This window comes from Pelophylax lessonae, assembly GCF_965119305.1.
Source record: "Pelophylax lessonae genome assembly, chromosome: 4".
NCBI classification, from domain to species: domain Eukaryota; kingdom Metazoa; phylum Chordata; class Amphibia; order Anura; family Ranidae; genus Pelophylax; species Pelophylax lessonae.
The window spans coordinates 499,678,816-499,698,081 of record NC_138771.1 but is presented as its reverse complement, the minus strand read 5'-3'; the positions used below and the strand labels follow the sequence as shown (position 1 = coordinate 499,698,081).

General features: G+C 40.5%; 1 protein-coding gene across 1 annotated transcript in view; it reads right to left on the bottom strand.

The window, feature by feature from the left end:
* LOC309554642 (uncharacterized protein) overlaps positions 1-19,266 on the bottom strand; it is a 215,408-nt gene that overhangs the window by 47,715 nt on the left and 148,427 nt on the right. Inside the window, exons 16-17 of the mRNA XM_082256361.1 lie at positions 13,142-13,423; positions 6,767-6,898 (exon numbers count right to left, since the gene is read on the bottom strand). Coding sequence (XP_082112487.1) covers positions 6,767-6,898; positions 13,142-13,423 — 414 coding nt within the window. The remainder of the gene's footprint in view (positions 1-6,766; positions 6,899-13,141; positions 13,424-19,266) is intronic.

The window sequence follows — 19,266 nt, the reverse complement described above, 5'->3', positions numbered from 1 at the left end:
TTGACATACACAAATATATTCGAAAGCTGAACATACAGAGGTATCCTGTTACCAATCTGGAGGTTAACTGTAAAAGGGTAGATCAATCTGGAATAGTTAATTTCGGCCTTGGTAACCCCTCACTTTACTATCCCCCAGGCCCTGTCGCTCCATCATTTAAAGTTTTTAAAGTGTTGGTCTTGAAAAATCTGGAATAATTACCTGTGAAGCAACCCTATAAAAATCCTTCATTATATGCGGGTTTGAAAAGACTTGAAAGGAAGGATTTCATAATCTGACCCGCAGACAAGGGGGAGGAATAGTAATTCTGGATAAGAAAGGTTATTTAGTGGAAACAAATAAATTTTTGAACAATCAAAAAAACCTTTATATGTCTTCCAAATGACCCAGTGATTCACTATAAAAAAAGGAGAAATCCTATTTAGTACCTGTAGCTCCTCATACTCCGGCCATCTAATAACTCTTGAAGGTCCAAAAAGAACCTGTACATCCTCCCAGACATCCCGTTAGTAGTGAAATTGGTTTGGTGATGGCAAGTTTTAAGAGATATATAGATTTTCATCTACAGCCTTTAGTGAAGCGTATGCCCTCATATCTTAAAGATACGAAAGAGACTATTAAACTTTTGAATGGGAGAGAAATCCAAGATTATTATTTGCTAATTACAGCAGACGTATCATTTTTATATACATGTATTTCGCATAATTTCGGTTTTGAGATGGTTATTCATCTTCTATCCCGAGACAAAACTATACCCCCTTTTCAGAAGGGGTTCATTATGGAACTGTTGACTTTTGCCACAATACACAAATACTTCTGGTTTAATGGGAAATTTTACTTTAAGACGACACCCTCCTCCTTTGGAATGGCAGCTTGGAATCACTACATTCCTTCATGAACTACCTTAATAATAATGATAGGGACATTGTCTTATATTTTGAAGCAAGTAGGGATAAGATCCATTTTTTGGACCTACAGAATAAGATTGAAGGATTTAAAACTGGTTACCAGCACATATTTTAAATCCTCAGATAGGAACTTTATTCCTTTAGACAGTTGCCAAACATACCTACGCTCAATTCCACCACGTATCCAATTTGATTACGCCGTAATTGTACCAATATTAATTATTATAATAGAGAAATCTAGAGCTTGATATAGAGCTGTCTAGAGCGAGAGATTTGGATAGAAATGTGACAAACCCCAACAAAGACTAAATTAGGACTTTAGATGGTCTTTTTTTCACATCATTCTCTTTGCAACATAAGCAGTTTAGAAAGATTTTTTAACAAATATTGAGACATCTTAAAAAATGATTGTGTGTTGGGTCCCCTTCTCCCTGGGAGGCGAGGGATCGTTTACAGGGGTGTACCATCTCTACAATCCAAAGTTGCCCCAAATGTGATCAATCCTCTCTCTAGGCTCCAATTTTTTCATATTTTGGTGGGGTATTGCCCCTGTAAAAAAATTGTCAGTATTTTGTCACAATATTAATGGAAGAAACAAGTCTTGTTCTTTTACTTCCACAGTAATAAAATATACCCAATAAAACATGTTGTAATTTGCACACTAACTGTGCTTCCAAAAACATTATTTATTTGCTCCAGTGCCCTTGTGGCAAACAGCACATGGGAAGGACCACCGGTACTTTTTCAATTAGAGCAAATGAACAAACCAACAATATTAAAAAGGGCTTTAGGGGTCACAGTGTTTCTTAACATTATGCCCTATTCCATCAAAAAGATCCCAGCGGCATACATTTCCTGGTTCTTGACAAATACCTACCCCCATGGAGAGGGGGCCCCAGGACAAGAGGAGTCTCCCAATGGATTTATGAATTTAAATGCTTTGACCCTTTTGAAATGAATGTTGAGTGGGACATCAACACATTTATCAATAATGCATGATGTTCCCACTACACATATACAGTGCCTTGAAAAAGTATTCATTCCCCTGTGAAATGTTCCACATATTGTCATGTTACATCCAAAAACGTAAATGTTTTTTATTGGGATTTTTTATGATAGGCCAACACAAAGTGGCACATAATTGTGAAGTGGAAAAAAAAATAATAAATGGTTTTCAAACTTTTAAAAAAATAAAAATCTGAAAAGTGTGGCATGCATTTTTATTAACCCCTCCTTTACTCTGATAGCCCTAACTAAACTCTAGTGGAACTAATTGTCTTCAGAAGTCATCTAATTAGTAAATAGAGTCCACCTGTGTGTAATTTAATCTCAGTAGAAATACAGCTGTTCTGTAAAGCCATCGGATAGAGAACCTTAGAGAACAAAGAGCATCATGAAGGCCAAAGAACACACCCCACAGGTCAGGGATAAAGTTGTGGAGAAGTTGAAAGCAGGGTTAGGTTATAAGAAAATATCCCAAGCTTTGAACATCTCATGGAGCACTGTTCAATCCATCATCCAAAAATGGAAAGAGTATGGTACAACTGCAAATCTACCAAGCCATGGCCGTCCACCTAAACTGACAGGCCGGGCAAGGAGAGCGTTAAACAAAGAAGCAGCCTAGTGGCCCATGGTAACTCAGGAGGAGCTGCAGAGATCCACAGCTCAGGTGGGAGAATCTGTCCACAGGACAACTATTAGTCATGCACTCCACAAATCTGGTCTTCATGGTAGAGTGGCAAGAAGAAAGCCATTGCTGGAAGAAAGCCATAAGAAGTCCTGTTTGCAGTTTGCAAGAAGCCATGTGGGGAACACAGCAAGCATGTGCAAGAAGGTGCTCTGGTCAGATGAGACCAAATGGGAATTTTTGGCCTAAAAACCAAACGCTATGTGTGGCGGAAAGCTAACCCCACACATCGCCCTAAAAACACCATCCCCACAGTGAAACATGGTGGTGGAAGCATCATGTTGTGGGGATGCTTTTCTTTAGCAGGGACAGGGAAGCTGATTAGAGTTAATGGAAAGATACAGTAGATGGAGCCAAACACAGGGCAATCTTAGAAGAAAACCTATTAGAGTCTGCAAAAGACTTGGGACTGGGGCGGAGGTTCACCCTCGAGCAGGACCACAACCTTAAACATACAGCCAGAGCTACAATGAAATGGTTTAGATCAAAGCATATTTATGTGGTAAATGCCCAGTCAAAGTCCAGACTTGAAAATTGTTACTCACAGACACTCTCCATCCAATCTAACAGAGCTTGAGCTATTTTGCAAAGAAGAATGAGCAAAAGGTTCACTCTCTAGATGTGTAGAAGCTGGTAGAGACATACCCAAAAAGACTTGCAGCTGTAGAGACATACCCAAAAAGACTTGCAGCTGTAATTGCAGCGAAAGGGGGTTCTTTAAAGTATTGACTCAGGGGGGCTGAATACAAATAAACGCCACACTTTTCACATATTTATTTGTAAATGTGAAAACCATTTATCATTTTCCTTCTGCTTCCCAATTATGTGCCGCTTTGTGTTGGTCTATGACATAAATACTCAATAAAATACATTTAGGTTTTTGGTTGTAACATGACCAAATGTGGAAAATTTCAAGGGGTATTTATACTTTTTCAAGGCACTGTATTGTCTATACCCCTTGTGTGTCTCTTTTTATCTTCCATCCAGGGTAGTTACAATTATTAGTGAGAATATAATTAAGTGTATACCACACAAATTTTTATATACCATTACCATAATTCATATTATCCAGTTTGTGCTATTTTTTTTAATTAGTTCTAATTAGTGCAATATTACCACAATTTATCCAGCTTATGCTAAGTGTTTTAATTGGTTTTAATCAGTGCAATATGTATGCATATTATTATTTTGTTTATGATGGCAATCTATGGAGGTTTATAGATGGTTCCCCCCTTAAGGTGGTTACAACTTCTTTCTATATGAGATTTCTGCCTTTTATGTTAGATTTTTAGTCTATTAGATATTGGAGCAATCACTTTGTTAATATATGTGGGCATTTGAGACATCTTGGTTGGGTTTGTAACTCTGAACGAGTTTTAGAACACCAAGCCTTACTCTGAGGCAAGAGCTTAGTGTTCTAAAACTCGTTTAGAGTTACAAACCCGGAAGTTTGCCATGAAGCTGGACACCAAGCCTTGCTGTAGACATGAAAAGATTACCTGTGTATCTTACTAACCAAGATGTCTCAAATGCCCACATATATTAAAAAATACTATTTGTAAGGTCAAGTTCCAGGTTTAACGAACAAGGCTTGGAACACTAAGCTTTCATCTCCTAAACGAGGCTGGACCCTTGATTTCCAATGGTTGCCATCCAGTTATAAGGCGCGATGACTGGGCATGGCTCTTTAGCTATGGACGACTTCATTTATGATGAAACGCATTGGGCGGAGCCTGTGCCTCTGGCGTCATCGCGCTCTTCGAGTCAGGAAGTGTTTTTTCTGTTACTCCAGGAAGATTTGGTTTCTATAAGTGCTTATATCTTTTTAACATGTGAGTGTTATTTTTCATTTTTAATAAATGTAATCCTACGGTGTTACACTATGTGGAGTTGTCATTTTTTACATGCAAATGGTTGGTGATGCTGAACAGTGAGCCATTTTAAACTCTATTCTGGCGATCAGATCAGAGTGCTGAGATACCATCTATTTGATTACCTTTGGAGGAGAGATGCCTTTGCGTTGATTTGGTTATCATATACTTACTTAGCGAGATTAACTCCATACCTTCAGTAAGGGAGCCCACTTGCTCTTGTAAGCGCGGTTTTTGCCCTCTTTTCCTTGGTGATGGTTCACAATGATGGGGGTGCTTTGAAGATTGCCACATGATTAACTATACACAGAAGAGGAATTCTGTTCTCCTCACTGTAGTGTTTACATTTTGTACTGTTTACTACAGACTGATTGATTTATCACTGTGGTGTCATCACTTTTTACCATAGTTTATATACTTTTCTATGTTTTACATTACTTATTTGCATATGTGTATATTTTAAACACTGCATTAATTTGCTTGTATTTGTACTTTTTTTAAACACTGCATTCCAAGGGATTGTAAAGGCAGAAGTTTTTTTTTTTATCTTAATGCATTCTATGCATTTAGATAAAAAAAACCTTTTGTGAGCAGCAGGCCCCCTCAGCCCCCCTAATACTTACCTGAGCCCGTCTTTATCCAGCGATGTTGCATAAGTTTCCGAGCTGCCCGGGATGCCCCTAATTGGCTGAGACAGCAGCGTGGCACGATTGGCTCCTGCTGCTGTCAATCGAAATCAGTCAGCCAATCAGTAGGGGGCGAGGGGGAGGGGCCTGGGTCATGGCTGCGTGTCTAAATGGACTAGGCTTGGGTGCTCCCACAACAAGCTTCTTGCTGTGGGGGTGTTCTGCCGAAAACTCCAACTCGCCAAAATCTCCAACCACGTCACTTTCGGTGACTCTAGAGCAGGAATAATTGGAGATTTGGTGTTTTGATAGACCATCGGCAGCCTATACATTACGTTACACGCTAAAATGAGTGGACATTGTTAGTCTGCCCGCTACTAAACAACAACATGGCCGCCTCTAAGGCGGCGACAACTTTTTTCCTTTTTACCTGGTGTTCTGTGAAAAGAGGCAACTGGTTGTTTACCGTAATGTATTGGCTACTGGTGGTCTGTCAAAACAGCAACTCGTCCAAATCTCCAATTATTCCTGCTGTAGAGTCACTGGAAGTGACGTGGTTGGAGATTTTGGTGAGTTGGAGTTTTCAGCAGAACAGGGGCACTCAACAGGAGGGAGGGGCCAGGAGCACAGAAGAGGGACCTGAGAAGAGGAGGATCGGGGCTGCTCTGTGCAAAACCATTACACAGAGCACGTAAGTATAACATGTTTGTTTGTTTTTACAAAAACAAGACTTTACAATCACTTTAAGTCAAAGCATGTTTATTGATGTGCTAGTTGCTATATAGATCTTTGAACACAATATTTTTTGGATAGTTTATAGACAGAATTTTCCGGATTTGGGAAAAAAAGGAATTTTCCTAGACCTTCCTTTCCAGTTCAGTCTCACAAAGTCCTGATGAAGGGGGCACCTTGGCATTGCCAAAACATTATGGTTGTCTTTTAAACAATTACTGTGACCAATAAACCTTATCTGGACTGGACTGCTAACCTTAAAGGATAAGTCCACCCTAAAAATAAAATCCCTGCATCTATAGATCTCCACATTCTAACACTAAGCTATCTAGACCTGTAAAGAAGAAATCAGTGTACTTACCTTTTTTGAAGGCGATCTGACCCGATCTCCAGAGGCAGAAGCTTTGCAGAGGACTCAGCCGACAATGGCTGATAAATGAATGGTGTGGGATCGGGCCGGATCGGCTTCAAAAAAGGTAAGTATACTGATTTTTTTTCTTTACAGGCTAGATAGGTTAGTGTTAGAACGTGGGGATCTATAGATGCAGGGATTTTATTTTTAGGGTGGACTTATCCTTTAAGCTGGCCATAGATGGATCAAAAACTCAGCCGGTTCAGCAGGGGCCTGGGAGAAATCAATCGACTGTCTTCTCTCAAACGAGAATGGTAGCAAATTTCCACTTGTGTATTCTGACAGCGGAGGAGTCTCGCTGTCAGATAGCGCACCAGGCAGAATTCCTTCATCCAACCCAAAACGATTCACTATGGCCAGCATTTTATTTCTACAAAGATTTTTATGTATAGATTTTTTTGAGTCATTCATAATCATGTGAAACGACAACCATATAAAAGTGCAAAAACTGACATTTCTAGAAAACTCTATAGTTAACATTCCCATGATTTTTTTCCTCATATTGATCACTATTAATATAAAGACTGTACCTTTAAACATGGGAGCCAGTTTCCACACACCCAGGCCTCCAATAGATGTGAATTGTCCCAGAGCCGTCTCCAGGAAGAATAGCGGGATCCCGGCAAAGACTAGTGTCAGGAAGTATGGGATAAGAAATGCTCCTGGATAAAAAAAAGACACGGTAGGTTGGAAACAAATTTAAGTGGATGTAAACCTAATTCATGAAATTTGACCTGGGAAAATATATCTGTAGTGTTTACCTATCTCTCTTCAAAGCCCTAGGTTCCATGGCTTTCTCCTGCTCTGTTCCTCTGTCATCAGCATGATAACAAGTTCTCCGTCAACTGAGATAAAACCAGGCTGAGTTTTGTGTTGGGGTGGATGGCTATAAATAGATTAGCAGAGAGCTGGTCTTTTCAAAGCACAGCTCTTCTATCCTCTGCCAATGTGGAGAGGGGATGTGTGCCTTTCCTCCAATCAGCTGTCTCACATTGTAAGGCCAATCTTCCCTTCCACAGGTGAATCAGGAAGAGAACATTTTAACAGGACGTGCACTTTCTAAACAGTGTGGAAAACTGAAGACAGCGCATACAAGTAAAACTTATGTAGGGGCATTTGTTTCATCTCAGTGTATCAACTGAGGCTATTCACTTCACTGGGTATATGTGAGGGTTTACATCCACTTTAAGCTTAAAGTGTACCTCTAGCCTTACCTTCAGGCTGTGTTTCATGGGTGTTTAGCCGCAGTGCAAATCCCAGAGTAGGAATTTACTGATTCCTGCTGCTGGGTTTGACAGTTATGAGTAGACAGGTAATCGCTGCGTGTGCGAACAGCTGCGGCCACCGACAGCCAGCCATTGCAGTCTAAGGGCTCGGCCGACGCAGCTTTCCACTCACAGCAGTAGATTCCTGCAGCTGGAATCTGCCGTGGCTAAACGCCCATGTGAATGCAGCCTTAGTCTTGCACAGTTGTAAAGGCTTCTCTTCTGTGTTAAAATTGCTTACTATGATTTCACTGCACACTGTGAGCTTCTCACAGAAAAAAGAAAATGGATTTTTGCTTGCACATGATTTGTCTTTAGTAAATCCACCCCATTGGGTTTCATTTCTTTCTATTATGGAGGTTCAAAATCACATGTAGGTGTGACCTTGGATCATCAGCTTGCAAATGCAGCCTTCCATGGAACCCTCACCCCTCCATTGACCATTTACCCATCAAGATATTTGGATATTTGCAAAAGTCCTTCAAGAGTCAGCCTCCTGCTTGCATCAGGACTGACAGCTCTTGAGAGAAGTACTAAGGTGAGAGTTGGGATTGGATTGCAGCAAAACCAATACAGGTATTGGTGCCAATACTAAGCATTTGCACGAGTACTTGTACTCGTGCAGCTGCTCCAATACTGAAACCGATACTTTTTTGTGCAGTGTGGTGTGATTTGAGCCAATTCAAAATGAATGGGCTCAAATTGCACTGCAAAGAATGGCATGTGATTTGAACAGGATTGCTTTGCGATTACTGCCCGAATCACATACGATTTCCTGCACTGTTCCAGTTCACACACATGCATGCTGAAATTGCTCGCTTTTCTAATGTGATTCATGCACGCATTGCTGTTTAAAAAACACAGTGTTTTAAATGTGGTGCAGTTTTGGATTTGTAATAGGTTTGGAGGAGATCCACAGGACACAACAGTTGGCCAAGCTAAAATCAGATTGACTGCAATGTGTCCACCGTGTGTGTATGGAGGGCTTCTATGCAATAAAAAGCTTTTTTCCACCCAGTTCTATGCAAAAACTCCTCAAAATCGCATTGTTATGTGAACAGTCGGTTCCAAATGTGATTTTTCTCCATGTGCTTCAAATTTGGAACGCATCGCTCCAAACTCGCACACAGGAGCGGTGCAGGAAACCGCATGTGATTCAGACAGGAATTGCACCCCATTCTTGTTCAAATCACTTGTGATCCTTTACAGTGCAATTCGAACCCATTCATTTTGTATGGGCTCCAAATTGAACTGCACCCCGCAAAAAATAATAGGTTATCGGTAATTGGTATCGGTGAATACCTGAATAAAAATCTGGTATCGGTGCATCCCTAGTTTGCGATAATTTCAGGAAGGAGCTATGTACAGCACGCTGTCCACCATTCCAACCAGCCATGATCTTCCTGCATTGTACAGGGACCCAGTGATTACATCACTGAAGCTGAGTTCACACTGATGCGGCAACCACAGCGATTCCTGTGCAGTTTCGGCACCGCATCAGAATCACAGGCAGTTCACACGGCGCTCTGCGAACTGCGAATATAAGGTTAATGACACTCCCAAATTGGTTTGCAGAATGCAGTGTGAACTGTGGAATCGGATCTCATGGGCCTGAACACCCATGCGATCCGAATCCAGTGCGGACACAAAAAAGGGTCCTGCACCTTTTTGGTGCGGATCCAGTGCGAATTGAACTATACAGTACATAATGTAGGGCTCAGTTCGCACCACACAGAATTTGCTTGTCATTTGTACAGGAATCTGATGCAATTTCTGTATAAATGACATGCGATACGGTACACCACATCAGTGCAAACCTAGCCTAGGTGTAAAATGAGGTATGTAATAAGATTTTATTTAAAAATGCCATTAGCATAGCGAAGAACAGGGAGAAGAGGAACCAGGGAAGGCAAACTATAAGCAGATCAAACTTTAGCTTTAAAACTCTATTGGATTAAAGGTGAACTATTATCTTTTTATTTCCTAGTGAATAAAATGATAACATGTGAAAAAGCTCTTATGCATTCACATACGTAATAGAAGTTTTTTTGTTTTATGTCCTTGTACTCCTAAACATCTATTGTATTTTTTTTACCTCTCTGGATGATCCGATTGTGTACTTGTACCTGGAATAATGCCTTGTGAATGTTAGACATTGTTTGATGAGCATTCTCAATAAACTAATTTTTAAAAAATAAAGGCATGTGCATAAGATTCTTCAAGTGTATCTAAAGCCAACATGTTGTTTTCCATTCTTGTATAGAGTGAGAAAAGGTTAATGTGGATGTACATCCACCCACATTTTTTTTTCTAGTACTGGATATCATGAGAAAGGGGTGGGACTTCTGTTGACAATTGATCACTCATAGTACGACTTTCATGAGCAAGCAAAGTCCTTTCTTGTATTAACAGAGGCATGGGAGAGAGATATCATTTTACCCCTGTACAAATCCTTAGTAAGACCTCATCTGGAATATGCAGTTCAGTTTTGGGCACCAGTTCTCTAAAAGGATATCGGGAAACTGGAGAAAGTGCAGAGAAGGGCAACCAAACTGATAAGAGGCATGGAGGACCTCAGCTATGAGAAAATATTAGAGGAACTAAATTTATTCTCTCTTGAGAAGAGGAGGTTAAGGGGGGATATGATCAACATGTATAAATACATAAGGGGTCCATATAGTGAACTTGGTGTTGAGTTATTCATTTTAAGACCAACACAGAGGACAAGGGGGCACTCTTTACGGCTAGAGGAAAACAGATTTCGTCTCCAAATACGGAAAGATTTCTTCACCGTAAGAGCTGTGAAAATGTGGAATTGACTCCCTTCAGAGGTGGTTCTGGCTAGCTCACTAGATTGCTTTAAAAAGGCCTGGATTCTTTCCTAGGTGTACATAATATAAATGGGTCCTAACATTTATAGGTAAAGTTGATCCAGGGAATATTGGATTGCCACTCGAGGGATCAGGAAGGAATTTTTTCCCCTGCTGTAGCAAATTGGATCATGCTTTGTTGGGGTTTTTCGCCTTCCTCTGGATAAACTGTAGGTATAGGATTGTGTATATGGGATTGTATGGTTGTTGTTTTTTTTTTTTTTTTTACTGTTTTTTTGTTTTTTTTATTGGTTGAGCCAGATAGACTTGTGTCTTTTTTCAACCTGACTAACTATGATCAAACTGAATAAAAGTCTCAAACTGTAGATCATCCATTTGATGATATTAGTGGGCACTCAATTTTGGCTTAGTCTAGAGACAATCGGCTGTGGAAAAATGTTGTCATCAATAGAACAAATATTTGCGTTTGTTGGGTGGGAGAACTGTTCAGAATTTCAATCGATGAAATGATCACTTTTAACAGATCATTTACATTATACCCTAGAGATCGTATTCTCAATTGATACTTTCATTTTTTTTTCACATCCAAAGTGTTGGGCAATACCATGTGTGTTGCAATTTTACAATATTTTAATCAATATCGATTCACTTGCTGCAGTTGCTTGAACCTAAATTGGCAAATTGTTACATGCATGTCACCTTTAGAGGAAAACCCCCCCCCCCCCCCCCCCCACCTACTATCTCAATGGCAGCCATTTCACCAAACAAGACGTGAGGAAAAATCAATTGCAACACAGACAGATATAAGTAGCTAATAGGGATTCTGGCCTTTCCTTGTTCTACTAGAAAAAGCGCTTTTAATTTTGTCTGTTTGGCTGTAACAGATTTTCTTTAACTCCCTGCCTGGTGTCACCAGAACAGGAAATGGTGGGAAAATCTACCAGAAACCCGAACACCGCTAAAGTTATAAAGTTTTGGCTGGGCCTACACTTTAAAACTCTGTTTATTTGATATCTATCTTTTCCATCCTTGTTCAAGTATCTTCCAGGGTCACTATCTATTTTCTGGACTGATATTCCAGCTCAGAGATAACATTTATGTAAATCCTGGTGCCTGTGCAGTATGCAGTAAGTGGCTGTGTTCACAAATGTCTGACTCAGATCAACCCCTGCTGCAGCCTCTCACCTTGTGATCTGTAACAATGTTGCAGTTCGATCACTGGCCGGTTCACATTGGTGCGATGGGGAAAGCCTGCAAACCCACTGCGGGTTCCCCCATCGCACCCGACTCGCAGGCAGTTCAAACTGCCATATGCAAACTGCTGGGAGTGTCAATACAAAGTTAACGACACCCCCAGATTAGTCCGCATATCGCAGTGCGAACTGTCAGTTTGGAGAAGGATTGCATAAGTGTGAACACCCATGCGATCCGATTCTGGTGTGGACCAAAAAAAGGGTCCTGTGCAACTTTGGTCCAATTGTGATGCAAATTCAGCCATGCAATCTGCATGACTGAATTTGCATCGCACAGACATCACATGTGATTTTCACAGCATTGTGGTGCAAAACACATGCGATGTCTGACATGGCATATGTGTGAATCGGCACTGAGAAAACGCTTCATCCTGCCTGCAGCAGACTGATGACAAAATCTCAGCCTAGACAAAGTTACTTGTTTAAGGGTGGCATTTTTGTGAAAACAAAAGGTTCAACATTTTTAATAACTCTTTTACTTTATTTTTTCAATTTCAATGCAGATTTGTAAAGTTACTGGGGGGTCCACATTAAGCTGTAGAATGCTCTACTGTATAAATTAGCAATGCAAAAATGCTTGCTTTTCTTAAGCTGGCCATACACTGATTGATCGATTGTTTGACTTCTGTCGAAGGAACATGTTGGAAGATTTTCCTCAATTACTGGCTGCAGCCACTGATCAGTATATTCTGGTCATTGGCGCTGTCAGAATACAATGTCCAAGTGGGAAAGGGAATAGATTCCTTTATGCACTCGGTCCTATTGGCTGTAGGCAGGTTGGAGTTGGCTGGTCCTGGCTAGAAAGGGGTTAAACTTGTTACTGCAGTTGCCGCTTTTTCTAGGCTCTGCCTCGCTCCCTGTGTTGTAAATAAAATGGGGAAAGAGAACAGTCTGCATGGGAGGAAGACACAGACAAGACACATCATGTAATTTCCAGCTACTACACAGTACTGCTGCAGAGAGAGAGCAGTAGTGGGAGCAGTAATTGCTGTGGTAAGGTGACAGGTCCTCTGGTAGTGAGAAGGTTGATGTTCTGGCTCCCTCCCTAGCAGTCTGTCACCCATGGCAAGCGGCAGCAGACTAGCGTTACGAAGATCCATGGCCTGGTTGCATGGTACAAGGAAGGACAGAGTCAAGTGAGAACACGCATTAGGTCTGTGCTATGTACTTGGCGGGACCCCATCCTGTTACTGAGAATGAGGTACCAGAGGTGCGCTGACTGGTGGAGTGGGTGCAGGCTCAGCAAGTCCCTCCTAATGCAAACAGAATTTACACTGTGTAGTGAAAATGGACATGACGCTTTTCATAGGAACTCTGCACTGTATTATTACACACAAACGTGAAGGCTCATCTCTAAGTTGGGAAATTGCCTTAATGTTCAATCGTTTGCATGATCCCACTCTACGCCTGGGCCCGGGCATTTATGAGGGAGCTACGCTCCAGTGTTAACCTCACATGCAGGGCAAGTAGGCCCTGCCCACATATGGCCAGCTTTGCACATATAATTAATAAAGGATAGTAACACTGTAACATGTATGGAATTGATACCATCTCACCTCCACCGTTTTTTCCACACAAATATGGGAATCTCCACACATTTCCCAGCCCGATGGCATACCCCACGCAGGACAACAAGAAGTCAAATCTCCCTTTCCACGTTCCTCGGTCCTCTGTGTCTGATTTCTTCTTGGCAGCTGCTGGAACTGAACAGTGAGTTTCGATGGGCAAGGCATGGCGATTCTCACTTGGTGAGGTTAGCTCCACAGAGTCACTATCAATTTTTCCCATACTGGTCCAGCAAAGAGGGGAAATAGGTTGGGCCTTCTGAAAACGGGTCACTTAGCCAACCAACCAAGACTGGCAGAGCAGAGCCAACCGACCAAGATTCTTCAGAGAGACTAGAAATGTGCCACAAAGGGAATGCTGAGTTGGGTCACAGCTGTTGGGATAAAATATATATTTAAAAGTAGATATAAATCCAATCACTAAAATATCATTGGTTTCAACATGTTGATGTCATTTTAAAAGTCATGTTCAGTCTAATAAAATCTGCAGCTCTCCTCAAAGAATACCTGGTCATCCTGCCAGGAAAGTCTTTGTTCAGGCACTTCCTGTGTTCAGGTGACAAATGTCTCCCAATTCCAGAGCAATATGAAGCAGCCTACACTATGGAAATGCCAGCCTTTAGACGCTCTGCCCCTCGACTTTGGAACACCCTGCCTCCTGACATCGGCAAAATTGACTTCCTACCTATCTTTAAATCAAGTCTCAAAACTTACTACTTTAAACTAGCATACCCAGTTTAACCCCTTCATGCCTAAGCCTTTTTCTGACATTGGTTGCTTACAAGATAAAATCAGTATTTCTTGCTAGAAAATTACTTAAAAGCCCCAAACATTATATATATATATATATATATATATATATATATATATATATATACATATACATATATATATATATATATATATATATATATATATATACATATACATATATATACATATACATATATATATATATATATATATATATATATATATATATATATATATATAAATATATATATATATATATATATATGTATATATATAGCAGAAACCCTAGAGAATATTTTATGTCACACTGTATTTGCGCAGCAGTCTTTCAAATGCAATTTGTTTGGAAAAAATACACTTTCGTGATTCAAGAAAAAAAAAATAAAACAGTAAATTTAGTGCGTTTTTTTTTAATATAATGTGAAAGATGTTACCCTGAGTAGATAGATACCTAACAAGCTTTAAAATTGCACACACTTGTGGAATGGTCGACGCTTTAAAATTTTTTAACAATTACCTGTTTAGAGTTACAGAGTTGCAGAGAGTTACATAAGTTCTAGTCTTATACTAGAATTATTACTCTTGATCTAATGATCGCCGCGATACCTCACATGTGTGGTTGAACACCGTTTACATATGCGGGCGCGATTTACGTATGCGTTTGCTTCCGTGTGCTCAGCCGCATCAAATTCATTGATTTGTTTTTGGTATTTAATGTTTATATGATTTAAATGTATTCTATTTGATATTTTCTGTAATATAATCCTGTAATTTCTGTTATCCTTATAAGGTGACCTTGGGTGAAGGAAGCCTTGCCGCTGTAGTCCAGGAGAGAGAGGGAAGGAACAGAGTGGGTGACGGGCATGGAAGACACAGAGCCTGCTGCTGACAGGATTAGGAGGGCGAGCGGGCAGAACCACTTTCCTCCGCTCTGTCACTCTCATGGCTGCGAGGGGTGGGGGGTACAAGTGGGAAGAGTAGGGGGAGAGCACCTGGCTACATTACCAATAACACTCAGCCTTAACCCAAATGATGGCCACTTTCAACCAACTTTATTAAAATATAGGTGAAGCCAACCTACCAAACCCCCTACCATATACAAAAAAATCTAAATGTATTATTAAAAACTGCTGGTGGTGGTGGTGGGGGGGGGGGGGGTATAGGATATACTGATTCTCTTTCTTGTTATGATTTTGGAATATTTGTAAAATTGAATGGAAAATGAATAAAAACTGCTGGTGGTAGCTTTCCTTGACTTGTTCGCTAATTTCAAAGTGGTTTATATTGATAAAAAACTTCACTGTGTATGGTCAGCAAAACTCTCAACCTAGCCTTAATATTTCACCTAACCTCTAAAAACAAACCCTTAAACCAGTGATGGGGAACCTTGGCACTCCAGATGTTTTGGAACTATATTTCCCATGGTACTCAACTACACTTCAGAGTGCATGAGCATCATGGGAAATGTAGTTCCAAAACATCTGGGGTGCCAAGGTTCACTATCACTCTCTTAAACCAATGCCCTAACATCAAACCTAACCCCTTAAAAAAAAACAATAAACCCTTAGTGTTTTTTAGCTTAACACATTGAGCACAATAAAATAAACATTCCACAGTAAACTATTTGTTAACATTTTTATCCCAGTACTTGCAGTTTACAACTCTCAAAGCTGCTGGATACTGCTCTCTCAGTGCTGCACCCCTGAACTTCTGGTCTTCATAGAAAAGTGTTACCAGTGGACAGTGCAGTCCTGAGTCAGCTTGGAGAAATGGGGGGGGGGGGGGGGCTGTGGAGGAGGAAGGAGCACAGGAGAGCTTAGTTGTTCTAGACCAGTGATGGCGAACCTTGGCAACCCAGATGTTTTTTAACTACATTTCCCATAATGCGCATGTACTCTGCAGTGTAGTTGAGCATCATGGGAAATGTAGTTCCAAAACATCTGGGTGCCAAGGTTCACAATCACTGTTAGACAATAAGGCTGTGTGTTTCTATTTATACACACATGGTGGGGGCACAACTCTATTTCCTGCATGCAAGGGTGGCTCCAAAGGCTGCTGCTAGAGAAAGGAACCTTCCTGAAAAAGGAAACCTGGGACAGTGATCATCCAGCTTACATTGGAACATAGCCAATGATAAAATGATAAAGAATATACCTACTAAGTGATTAAAGCAGTTGCTGACAGTTCTTCAACAACTGAGGGTTTTAGTACCACTTTAAAATATATTAACCACTTTACCGCTGAGTACCGTAGTACTACTGCGGCAAAGTGGCTCGTTATCGTCTGACGACGTAGTACTACATCGTCAGACACTCCCCTTGTGGGCGGCGCACGTGCGCCGCCGGAGGCTCGGGCCAGGGGAGGAGCAGCGGCGATCGCCTCTGCTCTTCCCCAATCGTCGGGGATCTAGTGTGGAGATCCGCCTGCTTGTGTAAACACAAGCGGGCGGATCTCCCAAGTGACAGGCAGGGTCAGATTGCAGGGTTCAGCATAGCTGAACCCTGGATCTGTCCTTGTGTCACACAGTCAACTCCCCCCCCCCCCACACGTCAGTAAGCACCAGGCATACATTAACCCCTCCCTCTCCAATAAAATTAACCCCTTCCCTGCCAGTGTCATTTTTACAGTAACAGTGCATATATATAGCACTGATTACTGCAGTAATGTCACTGGTACCCCCAAAAGATCACCGCCATTACGTGTTAAAAAAAAAACACCAAAAATGACAGAAATCTTTCCCTTTGTTAGTAAACACAATAACTTTTGCGCAAACCAATCAAAATATGCTTATTGTGAATTTTTTTACCAAACATAGGTAGCAGAAAACAAATTGGCCAAAAATTGAAAAAAATTTTGATTTTTACATTTTTTGGGGGGGAATTTCATATAAAAAAATGTGAAAAATATTGTTATTTTTTCAAAATTTACGCTCTTTTTTTGTTTATAGCGCAAAAAGTAAAAATCGCACAGGTGATCAAATACCACCAAAAGAAAGCTCTCTTTCGTTTGGGTATGGCGTCGCACGACCGCGCAATTGTCAGTTAAATTCGCACAGCGCCGAATCGCAAAAAGTGGCCCAGACGTAAGACAGCAAAATGCTCTAGTGGTAAAGTGGTTAAAGTAGAACTAACATCTCACAAAAGTTTTTTTTTTTTTTATAGTTGGCACCTTAACAGTAAAAGGAAAAGTTAAATGGGGATACCTGTTCTGTTGACAATATAGTTGTCACTAAAACAGTTAAAGGAAATTAAAACTTAAACGTGGATACCTGTTCTGTTGACAACTTTCCCTTCATGCCTCCTGGAAAATCTCCTGAATGGAACAAAGACAACAAAATCTACCCACCTTGGGTTCTTCTAACCATTCCTTACTCCCTCCAATAAAATATGTGTATAGATGCACTCCTTTACACTGTCTCAAAGACAAACAGAGCTGGTTTGGGTTGAAATCCGTAATTGTTTGTTTCCGAGGATTTACACTAGTCAGCTGCCGACAAAGGAATGCTTGATCTCCAAGCATGTGAAACATCAAATAAGTATTTGTGTATCGCATTTGGGTGAAATACAGAGATTGCATGAGATTTTTTGAATGCGGTCTAAATTTTGCAGTCCTTGATCTTAACAGCTGCTTCTTACCTGCATTGGAATTATCTGATATGTTTCAGGACTGACGCATTTTAAATCTTATGATTTTTAGACAATACAAGCTTATGTACGTTGTATGTCAGTTATAGATTTTAACACATGATACATAATAAAATATGAACTTTTTATTGGTTGTGAGGTTCTGATCACATGTTTAATTCTATACAAACAGGTAGTTGAAGATACCGAGTTTGACAGGTGACAGGTAGAACTGTGCACTGTGTTGGATCAACTGTCACTAAAAACACTTAAAACAATAGTATTGTTATAATTCAAACTCATATGTAAATGTTCAGATTGCGGTAAAAAATAAAATGTTTTTTTTTTTTAATTTCTTGCGAAGATAAGTGCTATTTTATGATCTGAACCATTTACAAAAATAAAGTTCTTTTGCAGTATGCATTCTTAATTTAGAAAAGTACCTTCTAGAGAACTCACCCTACTCGAAATTTCCTATTTTGCTGCTGTGATCTTACTTCCTTTTAGAGGACGGCTACGTTTATTCTCTATGGTCCTTCCATATGTAGGAACATAGTCACTAAAGATGGGCTCTGGCTTGTTCAGGATCCTAGTCCCAACCCACCTGCCCGATGCCGCCAGAAAGCCGACACTGCATACCACCAATCATAGGCAGTGAGACATTTTCCAGTCTGTGCAGCTGCGGACAGGGAAATGTCTCACTGCCTGTGATTGGCGGTGTGTAGTGTTGGCTTCCATGGTGGGATCAGGCAGGTGGGTTAGGACTACAATCCCAAACACGCCAGAGCCCATCTCTAGTAGCCACCTTCTCTTGCCCGCTCCAAAGATGGACTAGGGACTATGGACTATAGAACCTGTAGTGTGCATAGAGCAGTGCCCATGACCACAACTAATGTGCACTGCTCATTCCAAACTAACAGAAGTGAGTGGGAAAAGGAGAAGTTCAGTAGCTCACAGAGGACATTACAAGGAAGCAGAAAAACACAGTAAGATGCAATTTCACGACAAAATTGATTACGGAGCCATGAAGTGGTGGATGTGTATGGATTATTTTTGGAAAATAAGGGTATAGTTTAGTGTAATTTTAAGGGCTTGTCCCAACAGGTCTGTTGATCTGCATTGATCAACACAGACTCAACAAAAGGAACCAGAGAAAGTAAATGCTTTTATGTGCCCTGTTTACACCATGCATCGGGGTGCGTTGAATAAAAATGCTGTATGTTATGCAAAACATATAAAACACATTGTGCAATGAGTTAAATGAAGTGTTTCTTTTTTTATACCTAAATACAGTTAAAAAACCAAAAACACTGTGATGTGTTGTAGCAATGCATGGCAGAGTGCGTGTGATATGTGCACCAGCTGGTGTGAACATTCCCATTCCCTTCGATTACAAGACAGGAAGTTGAAGCTGCATGTAGCGAAACATCTATCTCCACAATATATAAGGTGGACATTATATTAAAAAATCCTCTTATTAGCATACCTGCAATTTACATTGTAAAATTCAGTGTACCCCATGATTCTTTCTACCCTCTGCCCATGTAAGGAGGTGTCTGGGATCAAACCCAGAATTGCAGTTGTAAACTATGTACATTTTCTAGCTGAGCCACTTTTGCTAATATCTTACTAATAGTAATATTGTTCTGATGCCTTCCCTTTTTTAATCTCTTTATCTAACTATACCCATATCTAAATCTATAAGATTTACTGACACCTTAATAAACAAGATGGCACCCA